This window comes from Vanellus vanellus (genome assembly GCF_965231255.1).
Source record: "Vanellus vanellus genome assembly, chromosome: 2".
Lineage (NCBI taxonomy): Eukaryota > Metazoa > Chordata > Aves > Charadriiformes > Charadriidae > Vanellus > Vanellus vanellus.
Window position 1 is genome coordinate 143199822 of NC_138906.1, and position 16269 is coordinate 143216090.

The 16269-nt window shown below is 41.5% G+C and overlaps 1 protein-coding gene across 2 annotated transcripts in view; it reads right to left on the bottom strand.

Annotated features, from left to right (window-relative positions):
- RUNX1T1 (RUNX1 partner transcriptional co-repressor 1) overlaps positions 1 to 16269 on the bottom strand; it is a 114703-nt gene that overhangs the window by 91503 nt on the left and 6931 nt on the right. The window contains exon 2 of one of the 2 annotated variants that reach the window (XM_082498938.1): positions 2245 to 2417. The exons of the other annotated variant lie outside the window; for it this stretch is intronic. Coding sequence (XP_082355064.1) covers positions 2245 to 2332 — 88 coding nt within the window. The 5' untranslated portion in view covers positions 2333 to 2417. The remainder of the gene's footprint in view (positions 1 to 2244; positions 2418 to 16269) is intronic. 2 annotated transcript variants of the gene reach the window in all.

Consider the following 16269-nt stretch of genomic DNA (forward strand, 5'->3'; position numbering starts at 1 on the left):
AAAAGGAAACCAAGAAAAGACAACTCTGCAACAGCAAAAGATGGATGAGGATACACAAAAGGGATCACAAAAGCATAGGCAGGTAGTCTAATGCTACAAGAAGCCACTGCTTCAAGGAGGTGATAGACTCAAAACACCTTTTATTTTGCCTTTTATTCCATTTTGGTTTCAAACAGTAAGTCAAATCTCCTTGGGCACAGCAAAGTCCATCCATATTAAATTAAGCTAATAAAGTGGTGGCCTCATCTCTAACCCAAATTTCAACGTGGAGCTTCTTGGCTATTTAAGACTAAAATTTTTTAATGTGTTCCAAACACATACATCCAGATGTAGGGACCTTACCCAATCACCTCATTTCAAGTAAATGTCAAAATAGGAATGCCCAAAGTTCTTAACAATTCTAACCACCAAGTGATCACTCTTTGTTATAAAGAGCTACAAAGCAGTTTTGGATTATCTTCATCACCAAAGTGAAAACTATACAACATCATTAACTCTGTAAGTTGTCTTATAGAGAGGATGTGTTTGTTTTGGCATAAGGCTACACTGATAGAACTGCACAGGAAAGGTAATAATTTAATACACAGCAACTTCACAATGGTGGAGGTGTGCCTGCATCCAGGTGATACAGGCAGCCTGACCTGCCCGACGGTTAACAAGACAGATAACGTGCTGTTCCCTCCCATTTATGAATATTTCAGCAGTACAACTAGATCATTTGGACTTTATATAGATGAAGTGAATTTTAGTCATATTAATTCCCTCTTTCTATAAAAATGAATAGTATTAGAAAACATGCCTTTCTCCTAAGTTGTAGGAAATTTCCATTATCTTGCACGTGCTCTGACAGCAATAAACCACAATAAGCTTCCCATTAGTATGCCAGCACTGCATGCTTCAGGCATGAAATCTTTACTTTTACATTTATTTATTTTTTAAATCCTTTATGAAGACCTATATGGCAAAAGACACCAACCAACAACCGCCTGTATGGGGTACACTTGCACTTTGAAAAATAAACTGTAGACAGAAGAAAGGAGAATTAAGTCAGAAGCTATCCACTGCTAAAATAGCAAAATAAAAATGCAAGAAGAAACCCTGCTAAGATTATTCATTCTCTTCCAATGCTGCCTGTGTACAGGAAGGTCCCAGAGAAGCATTTACATGTTTTAAACTGAGCTAGGAACTCAGATTAGAATGCAAATTCATTTTTAATAGGATTTAATTTTTTAAAGTATGTTCACACTGGTGCACGCAACCTTAATGCCGGCCCCTTGCCACCAGGCAACGTGCAGAGCCTCCTGCTGGCTCTCTCAGCTGTGCTCCATCTCCTTCCCACACCCCACACCCCACACCTCACAGACGGAGCAGCGTGGGGCACGGCGTCTCCAGTGGGGAGACCAGTGATATGATCAAGGCTGCCTTTAAAACTAACCTGAGCATATCTTAGAGCACTCAGGCACTGTATTTTATTTTGGTGTCACACTCTATCAAAGTTATGCCATAGGTGAAATGGTCCAACACTGAGAAAGAAAGTATCAGACTGTTAAAAAGCACTTAAAATCAGTTTAGTAGTTTCTTGCCATCTAGACACACCATTTTAGGAGAAAAAATGTAGTTACAGTAAAGACAGGAATGACAGTCATAGGTTATCTAGAAGCTTAGTTCTGCTATAGCAGATTTACTTTTCCAGTATGGTAAAAATCTTTGCACACAAGACATGGAAATATCATCCATTCTCAGTATCATCTCAATCAAATTTATCACAGATTCCCAATGCAATGAGTTTACCAGAGGCTTCCACTAAATTACAAGCACAACCATTTTGCCAATGTGATTACAACTGTCCCTTAACCTGGTTGCAAATACTGTTCCAATTCACAGTTCAGGAAACTCAACTTTTACTATTTTCACAGCCCAGACAAGTATTATTTACATGCCAGACAAAGAGCACCTATGACATCAAAAGCACCAAAAAACACAGTTAAAAATTTCATGTAAATTTATTTTTAAGCTAAGGAAGATTTTAGAAAAGTCATCACTGATAGATTTTATTGGGGTTTTGTACTCTTTCTCAGTGAAATTAAAATGAAGACAACACCTTCATTGATTTAACCAGACTCTTTGGAGGCTAAAGGGAAAGATTTCTTTTTTAATTACAGTTTACAAGGCAAGGTACACTCATTAAAAATAACTTCTAAAAGGTATGCACATTACAAAATCAAATATTTTTCTGTTCCTTACCTTGACAAAATTCAAAGTTCCCTTTTTTCCGGCAGTCACCTATCACTAAACTCAGTGCTCTCCAAGTGTTTCTTTTGACAGATATCATTCTCCACCAATCGCTCTGCTAATTTCCTCTTTCCTTTTCTGACTGGGACAGATATTATGTTCACCAGCCCAGAGATCAATCTTTTCTATTGACAACAACAAATGAAAAAAAAAAAAAAAAAAAAAAGCACATATCACAGCCAGTTTGAAGCACCACACCCCTTCATTTGCATGATAATAGCAGTCTTTTAAATAAAAAGGGAAGACAGAAATGCTATCATTCTAAATCAATTACCCACATTTTCTTAGTTAATATAAGGCAGTACTTTAAAATTGTATTAATTCTTTGACAAAGCCTGTTTCGTAAGTTGCTTACTTAAAACAGTTGACATACAGAGGGCAACAAACTAAGGGCAGCCTGTATTCCACCATGAAAACACCTATTAGCTAATTCTGAAAATGCTTCGTTTAAAATACATTCATACAATATAAAATATTATATACTTTACCTGGTTCAACAGAAGCTATAAAGAATCATTTATTAAACGAACATGGTTTCTAAAAATAAAGACCTTGCAATTACACATTGCTATACCAATTTGGATGTGTAAGTTATAACAGCAAACACATTTAAACAAAAGGAGATCAAAAAGCTATTGATATATTTATAAATCATCCTCCCACTTTTGAAAAAGCAATTTTCCTCCCACACCAACACCTACAAAAACTGTTTATTTGGGTTACACAAATACTTTGTCATTAGTGTGAGTCTGTATTACAGCGTTGTCAGTTTTTCCAAGACATTAATATGCTTTTCAGGGGTTCATAATTATGTCAAGGCAGAAAGGTTTTCAGAGCCAGGCACACACAGTTATGTACATGCTTCAATCTGCATACACTGTTCAGGTATTTTGGGACATAAAGTTAAGCATGCATAAGGAACCGGTCACAGCTGCATGCATCTAACCAAGAACCAGGCCCAACCCTCTCCTGGACTGGATCTTACAGCAAAAAACTGTATCGCCCAAGGGCATTTTGCAAAAAGATCACATTTGTGTTTGTGCTAGACATTGCAATCCTTCCCACAAACAAGCACCCTCCTCAAATCAAAACAAACCTTCCCCAAGTTAAGGTTAAGGTTACAGAACAAAGGAGTTCACCGCCCAAAGTCAGTCCGTCCACCGTGGTCAGACATTTCACCACAGCCCTGACACAAGCCGAAATTCTATTGACTCCAGTGAAAACACGAAGCGTGTAAGGACTGCAGGACTTTTCCCAGCATTTGGCAACTGTGAAACTTTCAATATGACTCAACTGCCTTTGGCATGTGGAAAATAATCTCCAAAATGTGGTAAGGACTCCCCAACTTGGGTGCAATAACTGCTTTTCTAAAATGGTTTTTATATTTTATTAAATTCTCTAGTTGTCACCATGTTCTTATGTAGGCAATAAAAATTACTTTTCAGTTGTGTCTTACCAGGAATTGTCTATTTTTCATTTGTCCAGACTTTTGCATAACACTTACCATTTCCATAAATGCATACAATATTCCCTAAATTGTTGTTATTCTTTGATCTGATTTTTATGACCATAAACTCATACCCTAACAAAACTGAAAAATCCTTCCCTGACCAAGTGGCCCTATTGATTTCACTGAGATCATTTAAACATTAAGTTTTCTACACAGTGACGATAGCAGAGTCTGGCTGAAATATGGACTTACAGTGGAACATTAAAGTAACATCATATTTTTGGATTCAGAATTACACACAGCAGCCATCTGTAAAGATGCATTCATGTTTTGCTAACCTTTACTAATTTGGCCACTAGAAATAATTATGATCAAATATGTTAAATTATGTAACACAACAATTCAATGTTCGTGTCTGCTGAACAGCATACTCCTTTTTCATGGCTGGTAAAAGATTTTTAAACCTCTTACTGTACAAAAAAAGTTCTTACTCAAAGAAAAAGAAAGTATCCATCTGTCCTCCACTTTACAATGAAGATGTCACTTTAACTTACTACTCTTCCTTTGTTTCAGCCCCACGTTAATTTGCTCTATATGCCACATTTTCCCCAGTGATGGATGCATTCTGCTATACCCATTCTACGCTAATCTCCTTTCTTAAATTTATTTTTGCCTCCTGAACTGTAAACTGCTGCTGTTGTTCGAATGTACATGCAAAATTGTCTAAAGTCTGAAGTTCACTGAAAGTAGAATGCCTCAAACAATTTGTAGTCTTACAAGAGTGTTATAAAAAAGGATCAACATGTTGTATTACCATGGAAATTCTGAAAAACATACTTTCCCAAACAAATATTACTTTTTCTCAATGGTATGAAGTAATGAAAACCACATGTGTAAATCTGCGATCCGTGCAGTAGTTCAAGCTGCAGCTAATAGAAAATACAGAGAATGAACTCTGCCATATAAAGGATTCTTGTTACAGAAATATAATGTGAAAACCAGATGCAGACAGAAAACCTTAATCACAGATGGGAATGTAATCACTGGCATACAGAATACTTTTTTGATCAATCTCAACCATATGAGAAATGTATTTATTTTCTAAGGAATGCAATAACTCGAGAGAGTCTTCTATTTGAATTCAGTTAACCTCATATTCACAGTGCTTTTATCTTATATGTGGAGAGAAGGGGGATATAACCTGAGCCAAGATTTTTAGAAGAGCCATTGGCCCTGGCAAATCATTCTTGTATCAGCTTATCTTTCAAGGAATTAATAGGATGTAAAGACTACAAATATCAGGATCAGCCTCAAAAGGAATCAACCATTATTGCACTTCCTAGTTACTGCCAGAAATCCCTTCATCACCTAAGCACTTCTCCGGTTAAATTTTTCCCTTAATATGTGGTTTTTCAGGAATACAATGCTAAGGGCAGCACACTTGCATGGAAGTTCTGCGAATCGGAACTGGAGTCCGACACCAAAGAATCTCTCTACTCCTTTATAAAACCTGAAGAATCACTGGTTCAAAACCAAGTTTACTCTGGGCTTCCTTTTAACTGATGGAAGTCCTAATGAACCCCCTCCACCCCACACAGCTTGTGGGTGTCAGCAGGAAACAAAGGACCGCCACACACTGCAGCTATACAGTTACACCAAGTGTCTAAAAGGCGGGTTGCCTTCTACCAACTACCCAGACCAAGGTAGGACCAAGATAACTCCGGCCAGTTTTCATTACTGATGACATTTCTGCTCAACTTTTATGAGATGGAAATACTACAGTAGCAGTAAACTCCTCACATAAAATATGGAAATTACCATTAAAATCTGAAAATCAGGTTCAGAATTCAGGTCATTGATATGCTACCAGCAGGATTTACCTATGCCGTTACAAAGGCACAGCATCTTCAAGCAACTCCTACAGTTCATCAGTCAATTTGTGTAAGAGTTACATTTGCCTAGATAAATTTTACACCTGGCGATTGGACTGTTGTGTTATACTGCAATATAAAAAAAAGCTTCTGCTAGGAAATAAAACTTAAGAAAGAAAAAACATTCAGAGATGACAGATCTCCAGGCTCTTGGTCACCAGCAGTGGTAGTCTACCTCCTGGCAGTCCCTGATCCCTTCTGCACCCTCCTCCTGGAGGTACCTACTCTACCCAAGGATACCACTCCTCTTTACATAGCACTGGCTGACTGTCACAGTTCACAAATGAGCTTTTTAAGGTAACCCAAAGATGGTATTCATTTATTTTAATAGTACTAAATAATCTAAAACACAATGATTTGGTAGCTGTTAACACCAGACGGAAAAGGGAATGACAAAAGCCCTTTGACGAGCACAGTGTAGGCAGAATCTCCCTCTCTCTTAGAGCCTTTTAAGATCCATTACCATTATCCTGTTTTAGGCATCTGCAGTAAGAGGACAGTCTCTTCAGTACCCTACCACAGGACTCCCAGCAATGGTTCATCACAGGTGTTCATCGGACCAATTCTGCTAAAGCGTCTGTAAATGTGCTTCTGTAATTGAATGCCTGTATGCTGGGGGAAATTTGAAGTCAACTACTTGCTTTTTCTCTCCTGTGTTAACAACTAGCAAGCCACGCAATGAAAATACTGTGATTCCACCACTGCAACAGAAGTTTTTAAAACCATCTTGCCTCTTCTGCTATTTAACTTTACATTTCTGAGACTGCAGCATCGATAGATAGTGCAGAAGTCAACATTTAACGCTGAAGTAATACGGGCTGGATATGCTTGTCTTATTTCTAAACAAGCATGCCTAGATTAATAATAAACTTTGTCCAGATGATATATATTTTAATTTGCATGTTTTACATATAGCATCATCATCATGTGTGTAGAGTGCTAAAAATGGAGTGAAATCTTCCAGCTGTAAAACAGTTCCACGTGACAAAACAGAGAGAAATCCTGAAAACTCCTGCTTCGTGTCATGTGTGAGCGTGTGTGCCTGTGTCCTTTTTTTTCCTCTCATCTAATTTCATCTGCGAGAGACTGTCCCTAGAGGACAAGGGAAGAGAGAACCAATTATATCCAGAGGTTGGTTTCTCCAAAATGAAGGCATCTGTTCCATGCCAACGACTTCCACATGGAAGAAAAACAGAACTTTGAAGGCATCTGCGTTCATGGTTGACAGTTGCAGATCTTAGGGTCTACTGTAATTGCCCAGCTGCAAACATGATTTGGTTGCTGCTGTTGTCAGCTGATCTCCTTGCACTGAAAAGAAGGGAGCTTAAATAGCAAATAGCTGGATAAAAATCAGATATTCTTACAGAATATTGACACCTTTTCCCTTCTGAAGGAGGTATTTTTCCTGGTACAATGGGTTTGATAGAAGTAAATTGCAAAGCAGTTTTTAAACGAACATTTTACAAAATATTCTGCTTTAAAATGCTATTCTTTAAATAACGTACAAGTCCAAGCACAATGTGCTCACTATTTGTTAGTATTTCAGGCTGATATTTTATAAGAGTGATTCAGAAACCAGTATGATTCACCAGCCACAGAATCCTGCAGCCCACCTTATTTAGGCAAGTAGTCTCAGTAAAACCAAGAGTATACCTGAGCAGAAGCATATGGCAGATAAATAACTAGTATGATATTTATTACTGAACGCACGTCACTCCCAACATGAGCGGACTCCTTCCAAAAGACACTTAAAGAAACATTACTGGTAGTTCAAAACCGGGCTTACAGCACTGGGTGCGATAGTTGCAGTGAGATACTCAGCAATGCCGTGTGCCTTCACTGTTAAAAAAATCAAGCGAACAGTTAACAAGAAGCACAGCTGAAGTAGCAAGACCCTAGCTGATTTTCCAAAGCACAGCACTGAGTGCCATTTAGGGATCCAAGACTACTGATGGTGCAGTTGCAACAAAGACAATTAAAACCCAACTGGCCTAAGCAGAAAACGCATTTGCATTCCCTATCCTCCACTCATCAGATAAAAGTGGGTCACAGTTTCCAGAAATATTTCATGCACTTCATGAGTTTTTGAGGTGTTTTTTTTACCTAGAAGTTTTATAAACAGCCTGAAAGAAGAATGATGCTGTATGTTGGGGAAATATCTTTTTTTTTTTTTTTTAATAGAATTCTTTCTTATTCTGCTGGACTCCAGCTTCAATCCCAAACACACTCTGCAGCGATGGCATTCAGCCCTTCCAGCCAGGTAGCCACACATCTTAGAAAGGGCAGTAAGGATTCCTATGCAGTTTCCCTTGCCAGGCACATACCTCAAATTATTATGAACGCGTGAAGTAGTGAACCTGGAGGGACACAGTGGGCCTGACACTTCCTGACCACTTCTAAATTGTCTCCAGGAAGGACAAGAGTTGGGAGTGAGGACAATTAACACAGCCACCTGCTTCCTGTGACCTCCTGGGGAGCAGACCAGGCCACTGATGACTTGCTCTGGCAGTGTCACTGAGGTCCTGCCCATCCTTCTCTTCCCAGAGAAGCTACGGGATAATAAAAACAATAGTGGCCACTAATAGCTCTGTAAGAAGAGAAATTTAGGCGTAGGCATTAAAAAAATATCAAGAAAATAAACATTAAAACCTCCCATTAATTTAATGGAAAGAGGATGGGACAAATAAATCTCAGAACCTGGAAGGGCAATTATACATTGATTCATTCTTTAAAACCACTGTAGCTATACACTTCTCAGGAAATTTTTGGAGCAGGCAGCTGGCTTAAACACAGCTTACACAGCTCTTGGGACACAGAAGTTGAGAATTCTGGTCCCACGGACTCCATGGGAACCTCTGAGAATATTATTACAGAAGGAATAGACTTTTTTCTCTCCTTTATATGGAATTCTTCATCAGGTATGTCTATCATTTACAATTCAAAGAGAATTACTTACTTCACATTAAGACCTGAGCTAGCTCACTTAACCTTATATAAGATAATGCCATTAGGGCCGTATGTGGATCTAAGTCTCAGAATCGTTCCAGCAAAGCATTGTTAAGATCACAGATGTGAGATGGGAAGACAAAATGCCTGAAGGTCCAGATCCTCAGACTGGTGTTTCGACAAAAGAAACACCACCTTCAATAGAACTGGGCATGTGAATACTATAGAAGATCTGAGCTCCAGCACTTTAATTCAACGCTTACAAGTTCTGCTGACCCATGGAGTTGCATTAATTTCTCATGGTGCACGTGCAATGCATGTAACATTTGGAAACTAAGCTGGGCTATTCTGTTCAGTATGATGGTTTCCTTGCTCATCTGCAGCATGCTTTAATACAGGTTGCAGCATGCTTTTCCAGCATTAAGTGGTTTGCCAATGAGCTTTAAAAATAATAAATAGTACAGTCATGAAACAGCTTTTGCTTAATGGTTCCTAGAACTCTGCAACTTCACTCACTAAAACCCTTTCTATAACATTACCCTTAAATACTTTCAGCAATGCCACCATTAAAATAAAACAAAAAATCATCCTGGCACTACCATCCATTGATAGCACACCCGCAGGTGCCATTATCCCTAAATTTGTTGGCAGCTTTCTCTGGCACCACTACACTTTAATGGCTCTGGCAACAAACCCACCTGGATTGTCACTGAAAGCACTCCTTTGGAGCACTCTTCCCAAATATCCTTTGCAGCAGTATCATTCTATCTCCTTCATTGTATTCTAATCATCTCATTTTCTGGCAATAGCTTCACCCTCTCTCACTTTTAAAGCCTGAGCTGGTCTAGGGCAATTTTCTTCTTGAACTTGTCTAACGCATGTGTAATTCAATGTTGGGATTAATTTTCCAAGAGGATTTCAGGACAGTATCTTTGCTGCTTAGGTTGGGTGTTCACTTGCACCTCAGCTTTAAAATTAATTGCATTCCATCCTAGTAACACAATGTGACCAAATCAATGGGGAAGCAAAGCACAGGTATAAAGCCCCATATAATTTGATGCTTCATAACAGAGACTGTTAAACCTTGGGACTACCAGAAGGCACACACAGAATTACTAAACATGCCACCCAACGCGTCATGACAGCATGAAGAACCAGCATCCTGATACTGCCATTACACAAGTAAACAAAACCAAAACCAGAAAACGTATTCTGGAAAATAAAACACAATGGAAAGAAGCGGGTAAGTTCTGGGGGTTGGATTGGGACTTTTTGCTCAACGTATTTAAAATGATGCCTGGGCCACAACCAAAAGGGGCACCTGTGTGGTCATTATCAGAAATCAAAAAATGTAGTCAGTAAGTCTCCAAATACAACAGCTAGTGGTAATGACTACTACTTATGTGAATTGTATATTAACATCCAACAAGGCAGACATACATAAGCCTCCTAGAGCAACAAAAGCAACTACAGTGTTGTACAATTTGTAATGGTCATGCAGCCATCTCCCCAGGTGCTTGTCAAAATTCCTGATTTTTACTCACTGCATCAACCTGGCTTTTCATAAATGATACCTATTTTATTATATGCCATTGCCTGCCACCACATGCAGATTAATTCCACTCCACTAGGTGGAGTCTTCTGTCTTTCCAGACAGCAACCTAATTTCTGAAGGAACTTATTAACACTCCGTTGTCTTTGGATATTTACTTTGTTATAAGCACCACAGTCCACCTGTCTTGATGGACAGAAAAGTGGCAATGAATCAAACCACCTTCTTGAAATGACTGAAGAAATCATGAACTATCCCATGAAGACCCCATGTCAGCGTGTTGCAATATGGGATCGTTCAGGAATACAGTTGCTGTACAGTTCTATACGAGACAAGTGTGCTTTTATGATGACTAAATTCAATAAAAAATACTGAGTTAAAAAAGGTATCACTTAAATAAGTCACCATACCACACATGCCCCAAAATTACATATAAACAAAATCAAGTTGCTGAACTTTCTTTTGAATTCCTTGTGTGTATTGAGAAATATTTTGAACATCTAGGATGCCCTTCCTTTCCAGGCATCCCAAATTGTGTTACAGAAGATGAAAGGGAGCATGAAAGAATTTCTTTCCATATTCACATTTCCATGCACAACCACTGGAGTTAAATATGGTAACTATTCAATAGGAACAGCAAAACTGCATGCAGCATTTTTGGCAAAGAATAACAGAGCACTCCCATGAATGTGTTCAGAAAATTTAGATAAGAAAATCTGGATACCCTACATTCAGCTATAATCTTTCTTTTGGGGCTGGACTCTACACCACGCCCTGTAAAAAGTACCAGAAAAATCCCATGAGCAAAGCAAGAAGCCCCTTGGTTTAAAAACCCTTCAGGCAGACAGCATCTTCACTAACACACTACAACAGAGCATTTGCTTGGTAATATCTGAGAGCAGAAAGCTCCACGTAGGCGCCGAGCACTAACACAAGGCTCCTCAAGGCTCTCGCATCCCCGGGTCAGCCGAGGTAGGGCCTCCTCAGCGCAGCTTCTGCTGTTGGCAGATATCACAAGCTTTTTAAGGCTACAGACATTTTGCCCTGATCGGCCGTGTTTTTTGTAATATTTCCTTCTCGTACATATGTCTATAACTATGTATACGTCCCACAGAAGGTGAGGTTTAACAGGGTTAGCTTTGTTGGGGAAAAGAAGGTTTGGAGGAAAGGAAACAACTTTCATGTTTAGAAGATTTAAATCTAGTGACTGTCACGGGATGTAAACACTCTTCTGGGGAGGGAGGCTTTTTGTTATGTTTCAGGAGTGCACAGAGTTTTGGATAAAATCTGTATAAATAATCATCCCTCTGTCATTCAACATAAATTTATGCACATGTGTGCACACAGTTATGTTTGGGAATGCAAACTATAAAGTAGACATGTCACAGACTTCTAGACAACCTACCACAAGCATGGATCTCGCACAAAATCCATTCTATATTTAAATTTCAGTGTATTTAATTCTAATTATTTCTGATCTGTACATCACTTTCAGAAAAATCCTCCAAGGTCAAAAGCTTACAAATCCAATTGCAAAACCAAACAGAAGCATCAGCAAGGCCCTTTTCCCATGCAGACACCTGCAAAAAAATGAGTACCTGACTATTAGATTAGAATCCAACAGCTAAAACCTAGTCTAATATTAAAACCAGGTAATTCTCTATGTTGAAATAAAGAAGTAAAAGCTCTCATTTTATTCTGCATGTTTACTCGTGTACACAGGGTTCTATAGATATAACAGCAAATTATCAGTTCATTTAGTTCCTTATTTATAAAATTAACAAACCCATATCCTTTTCATTAGATTTTTTTTTTAAATTAGAAAGCAATAATGTTATTTTCTCTGGAGATGCCTCTGATAGAAAATTTATGCTCTACCAATGCTGTGCTTTCCAGATTCGTAGAACTCACTTGGGTTAGCAACTCCACAACAGCAAATATTTTTTTTTTGTATGTATGCATTTGAGCCTGATTTAATAATTTAATTTAACCATAGAAAAAGTTACTCCAAAAGCCCCATTAACTAAAATGTCCTCGATGAGCCCAAACTCAAGATTTGCAGATATAGCAGGAATGAAACAAGCCCAAGAATGTTCTGTCACACTCTGAACATCCTTTACTTTGCGCAGGGTCCTCAGTAGTACATAAAGTGGTATTGTTGCAATGGGGAAGCAGTCCCTTCGTCATTTTAAGATACAATCATAGTTTATTAATAAAATTATTTTAAATGTACAAGTTAAATCCTTTTACCAATATAGTGACATTCAGCTATCCAGTGCCATTTTTACAGTCCAAATAGATATGGTCCTAATTGCATAATGCCATTTTATCTCCTGAAGATAAAAGTGCCGATAAACAAAAATGCACATTAGGCAGGAGATTTTTCAGAATAGATTTTTTTTTAAATAACCCACTTGCATTAACAAAAGATTGCAATGGCTTCCAAATTATAGGGTGTTATTTTTAGTGGAAGTAGTTCAATATTCATATTGGAGCAGATGTAGCAGTTTAACAAAACAGCTCTTCAAATCCTGCACAAATTGAAAACAGGAAAACTGATTGCATTTTCTCTTATCACTTTCCTTTTCTGAATTGACACTTTTGGCCTTCTGAAAATTTACACATGGCTTTCATCTCAACAGCACCTGCTGATCAAACAGAAACCTAACATTTTCATGAAAATGGTATAAAGGACTAGTTTTCTTTTTACCATCTTAAAGGGCATCAGCAGTCCACTTGATGGCAACAATTGCTGAGTAGATGGCACACTCAGAATACATTTTATATTTTCATTACTCTTACTTTTAAAAATGAGTTAAATCACTAGTGGCTCTTTCATATTAGCTCTTTGTCTGCTTTAAATTAATTTCAGTCTCTATCTCTGCCTAACCCTGATGGGTTTCATTCTACAGTCAGCTACATTTTAAAGAACATCTGAAAACCTTTGAAATAATAAGACACGTTGTATGTTCTGCAGCCACTGGGTCTTCTTTATATATGCATTTGTATGCAATCGTGTAAATTAATATATACAATTATGCATACACATGCACATATCACACAGACATTTCTTTATACAGTACTTATACTACGGAAAAAATGTGTGTATGTATCATTCTGCTATAGTCTCACTGCATTGAATTCCCTGAGCATTGTCAATAGAACATGTTGAAGGGGGAGAAACCCAAAGCGCATCCATATATTTTAAAGTTGTTCTTTGTTTCCTTTGCAATATTCTGACTGGGAGAAGGTCTAGCAGGTGGTCTGGAACTTGAGCGTCAAGATGATTTTAGGTTTAGATGCTGCCATTGGCGAACATGGCAAGCATGCAAACAGCACAATCAGAAGTCCTTGGGCTCTTGCAGAAGTTTAAGGTGTCAAGTCATGTATATAAAATATGAAACATAAGTACCTTGTTATCCTGTCTGCTTCTGAGCCTGTAAACTCCGAAGCGCAGCAGCAGGTAACAAGGACCATCTTCCCTTGTACATAATTCTAGGTGTAATTAAAGATACTCCTGAAACCTGCTACGTGTCAGCTTCTTAACTGATAGAGCCCTAACCCCTCTGAAGTACTCTGCTGCCATCCATTACCATTCTGCTTCAGTGATAAGGTAACCTGAAGGCAGAGATGACATACAGTAATATATGTGCCACTCCAGACAGTTGGTTCGTGAATTTCAGTGTTTCATCATGCTCACTGAGGCAATCGCAAACCTGAAATGTCAATATGTTCAGTCAATGGAAGTAAAATAATGGGGCTCTATTGTCTTACCCTATCGATCCGCTGCTGTCAACAGGAATACATGCCCCCCTGGCTTTGAACAAATTTTAATTAGGCTTTTAGTTACCGGATCATATCTATATATCTGTCTGTGCAAACACTTGACAAAGTGAAACGGCAATATAAATATTTCAAACTTTTTAAATATATTTTAAAGGTAATTGTTTAACGTTGCTTTGAATGATTGCCGGTAAAGCCCTTTGCTAAGGCAGCGCGCGTGCACACACCAAGCGTGCAGGTCACCTCAACCTGGCGAGAACTGAAAAATCACCATCAAAAGTCCAAAAAAAAGGACAACAAAAGCACACACACACCATCCCACCCTCAAAAAAAAAAAAAAAAAAAAAAAAAAAGCCACTTTTCCTAAAACCCGCTGTCACCGTCTGAAGGGACTTTGGAAACCAGGAGCCCCCACTGAAACCAGCCGGACGCTGCCGGGGAAGGTGCCCGCCCGCCCGGGGGAGACAGCCCGCTCCTGTCAGCGCCCCTCAGGGAAGCCCCGGCCTTGCGGGGGGGCGACCGACCCACCCGCCTCTCGCCCCCACAGGGACGCCGCCCTTCACCTCAGCCCCGGCCGCCACCCCCGCTCCCCTGAGGGACCGGCTGTCCCGCCACCCCGGCCCTTTCCCCCCACCACCACCTCGTGAAGCACCCAGACAAGCCGCTCTCTTCCTCCTCCCTCGGCTGTGTTGAAAGTGGGGTCCCTCTGTCACCTATTGTTCTCCGGCCACCTCCTCCCTCCCCCCTACCCCCCGGGCCGCGGCGGGCGACACCCCCGTCCCCCGACCTGTTCCCCTCCTCAGCGCGGCCCCGGGGACGGGGGGGGCGAGAGGCAGCGCCCGGGCCGCGGCCACCCCACGCACAACAAAAGGCAGATCCCTTCTCCCTGCCGGCTAATCTCTGCCTGTAAATCCCCCGCCCGCTACGGGGAGCCGGGGGGAGGGGGGGTGGGGGGGGAGATAAGAGGTTACATCTTCACTTCTCCCCGCTCCTATCGACTAGTGTAGCGCCGAGGGAGCCGGGGCGGAGAGCCGAGCGGCGGGGGGCGGCGAAGAGTGTCCCGTCCGTCCCCCGCCCAACCGCGGGGGGAGATTACCTTCCGGCGCAGGGAGGGAAGGAGGGAGGGAGGCGCCGGCGCGGCCCGGGCTTTGTGCGCTTTAAACGCACCTCGCAGCTTATCTGCGGCGTAGGGACGGCACATCGCGCCTCCCTGGCCCTGCCGGCGCAGGGGGAGCGGGACGGCGGCGTGCATGAGGGCGATTACGGTATCAGCGCGGCCCAGGCGGAGGCCGGAGGACGGGCGGTGGGTGTGAGGGCGCGGGGCTGGGCCGGGGTCCCTGGGGAGGCCGCGCCCGGCCTGAGGGGAGAGGCGCCACCTCCCGCGCCGGGTGAGAAGGCGGCGGCTCCCTGGTTGCCCTGGTCTGTGCCTGTGGCCGACCTCAGGCCGGCACCCGACCCGGCTCTGCCCCTGGAAGCCACCCGAAACCTCTCCGGGATAAGGAACCTGCCAGAGACCCAGGGGAGCGCAGCGCTGGCTCCCCAGGGCACCCCCACCAGAGGTCGCCTCCATTTCCACCAAAGCGACGTCCCCTTGGCAGCCTTCGCCTTCAGCCCAGCTCCCGCTTCACAGACCGGACCAATGGCTCCTGGCCCAGAAATCTCCTGGCCCACCACGGGCACGGGATGTACCCACTGCCGGCTTGGCCAAGTGCCTGACCCCAACCGCTCGGCCTTGCCGGTGGCAGAAGAGCCTGAACACAACCTGAGCAGTCCTGTCATTCACCAGAGGATGAGCCATAAGCCAGAGTAGGTCCCTACACTTAACAGTTCAGGTTTTGAGGAAACAGAGGGTTTATTTTGATGGGGTTCATCAAGGAGGACTGGGTGATCATGAGGTACAGGGCAGAGATAGATGGCAGAGCAGCCCGGCCTGCCTACCACGGGCACGGCCAGCCAGCAGAACGGCTGCACCAGCACCAGGTTGCCAAACAAACTCTGCGCCTCCAGGTTTTTAAAGTTTTAAAAATGTTTCTCCCCAGGAATCGACACTTATTTGCTAAGGAAACGCGTTTCCCTTGCGCATCTGCAGAGGAGCACCGTGAAGGCTGGGGTGAGGACAATGACGCACGCTGGAGTGAGACAGGCATTGTTCAGTGCACAACTCCTTCCAAAATCGCTCGGCCAAGATAGCAGTTCTTTTTCCACAAGAAATAAAGGGAATTTGACACATAATACAAAGTGAAAACCAGAACCTAGATGGGGGAAGGGCATGTGTGTGAAAATCGTGTCACCGCAATGAATGTCAGATAAAAAGG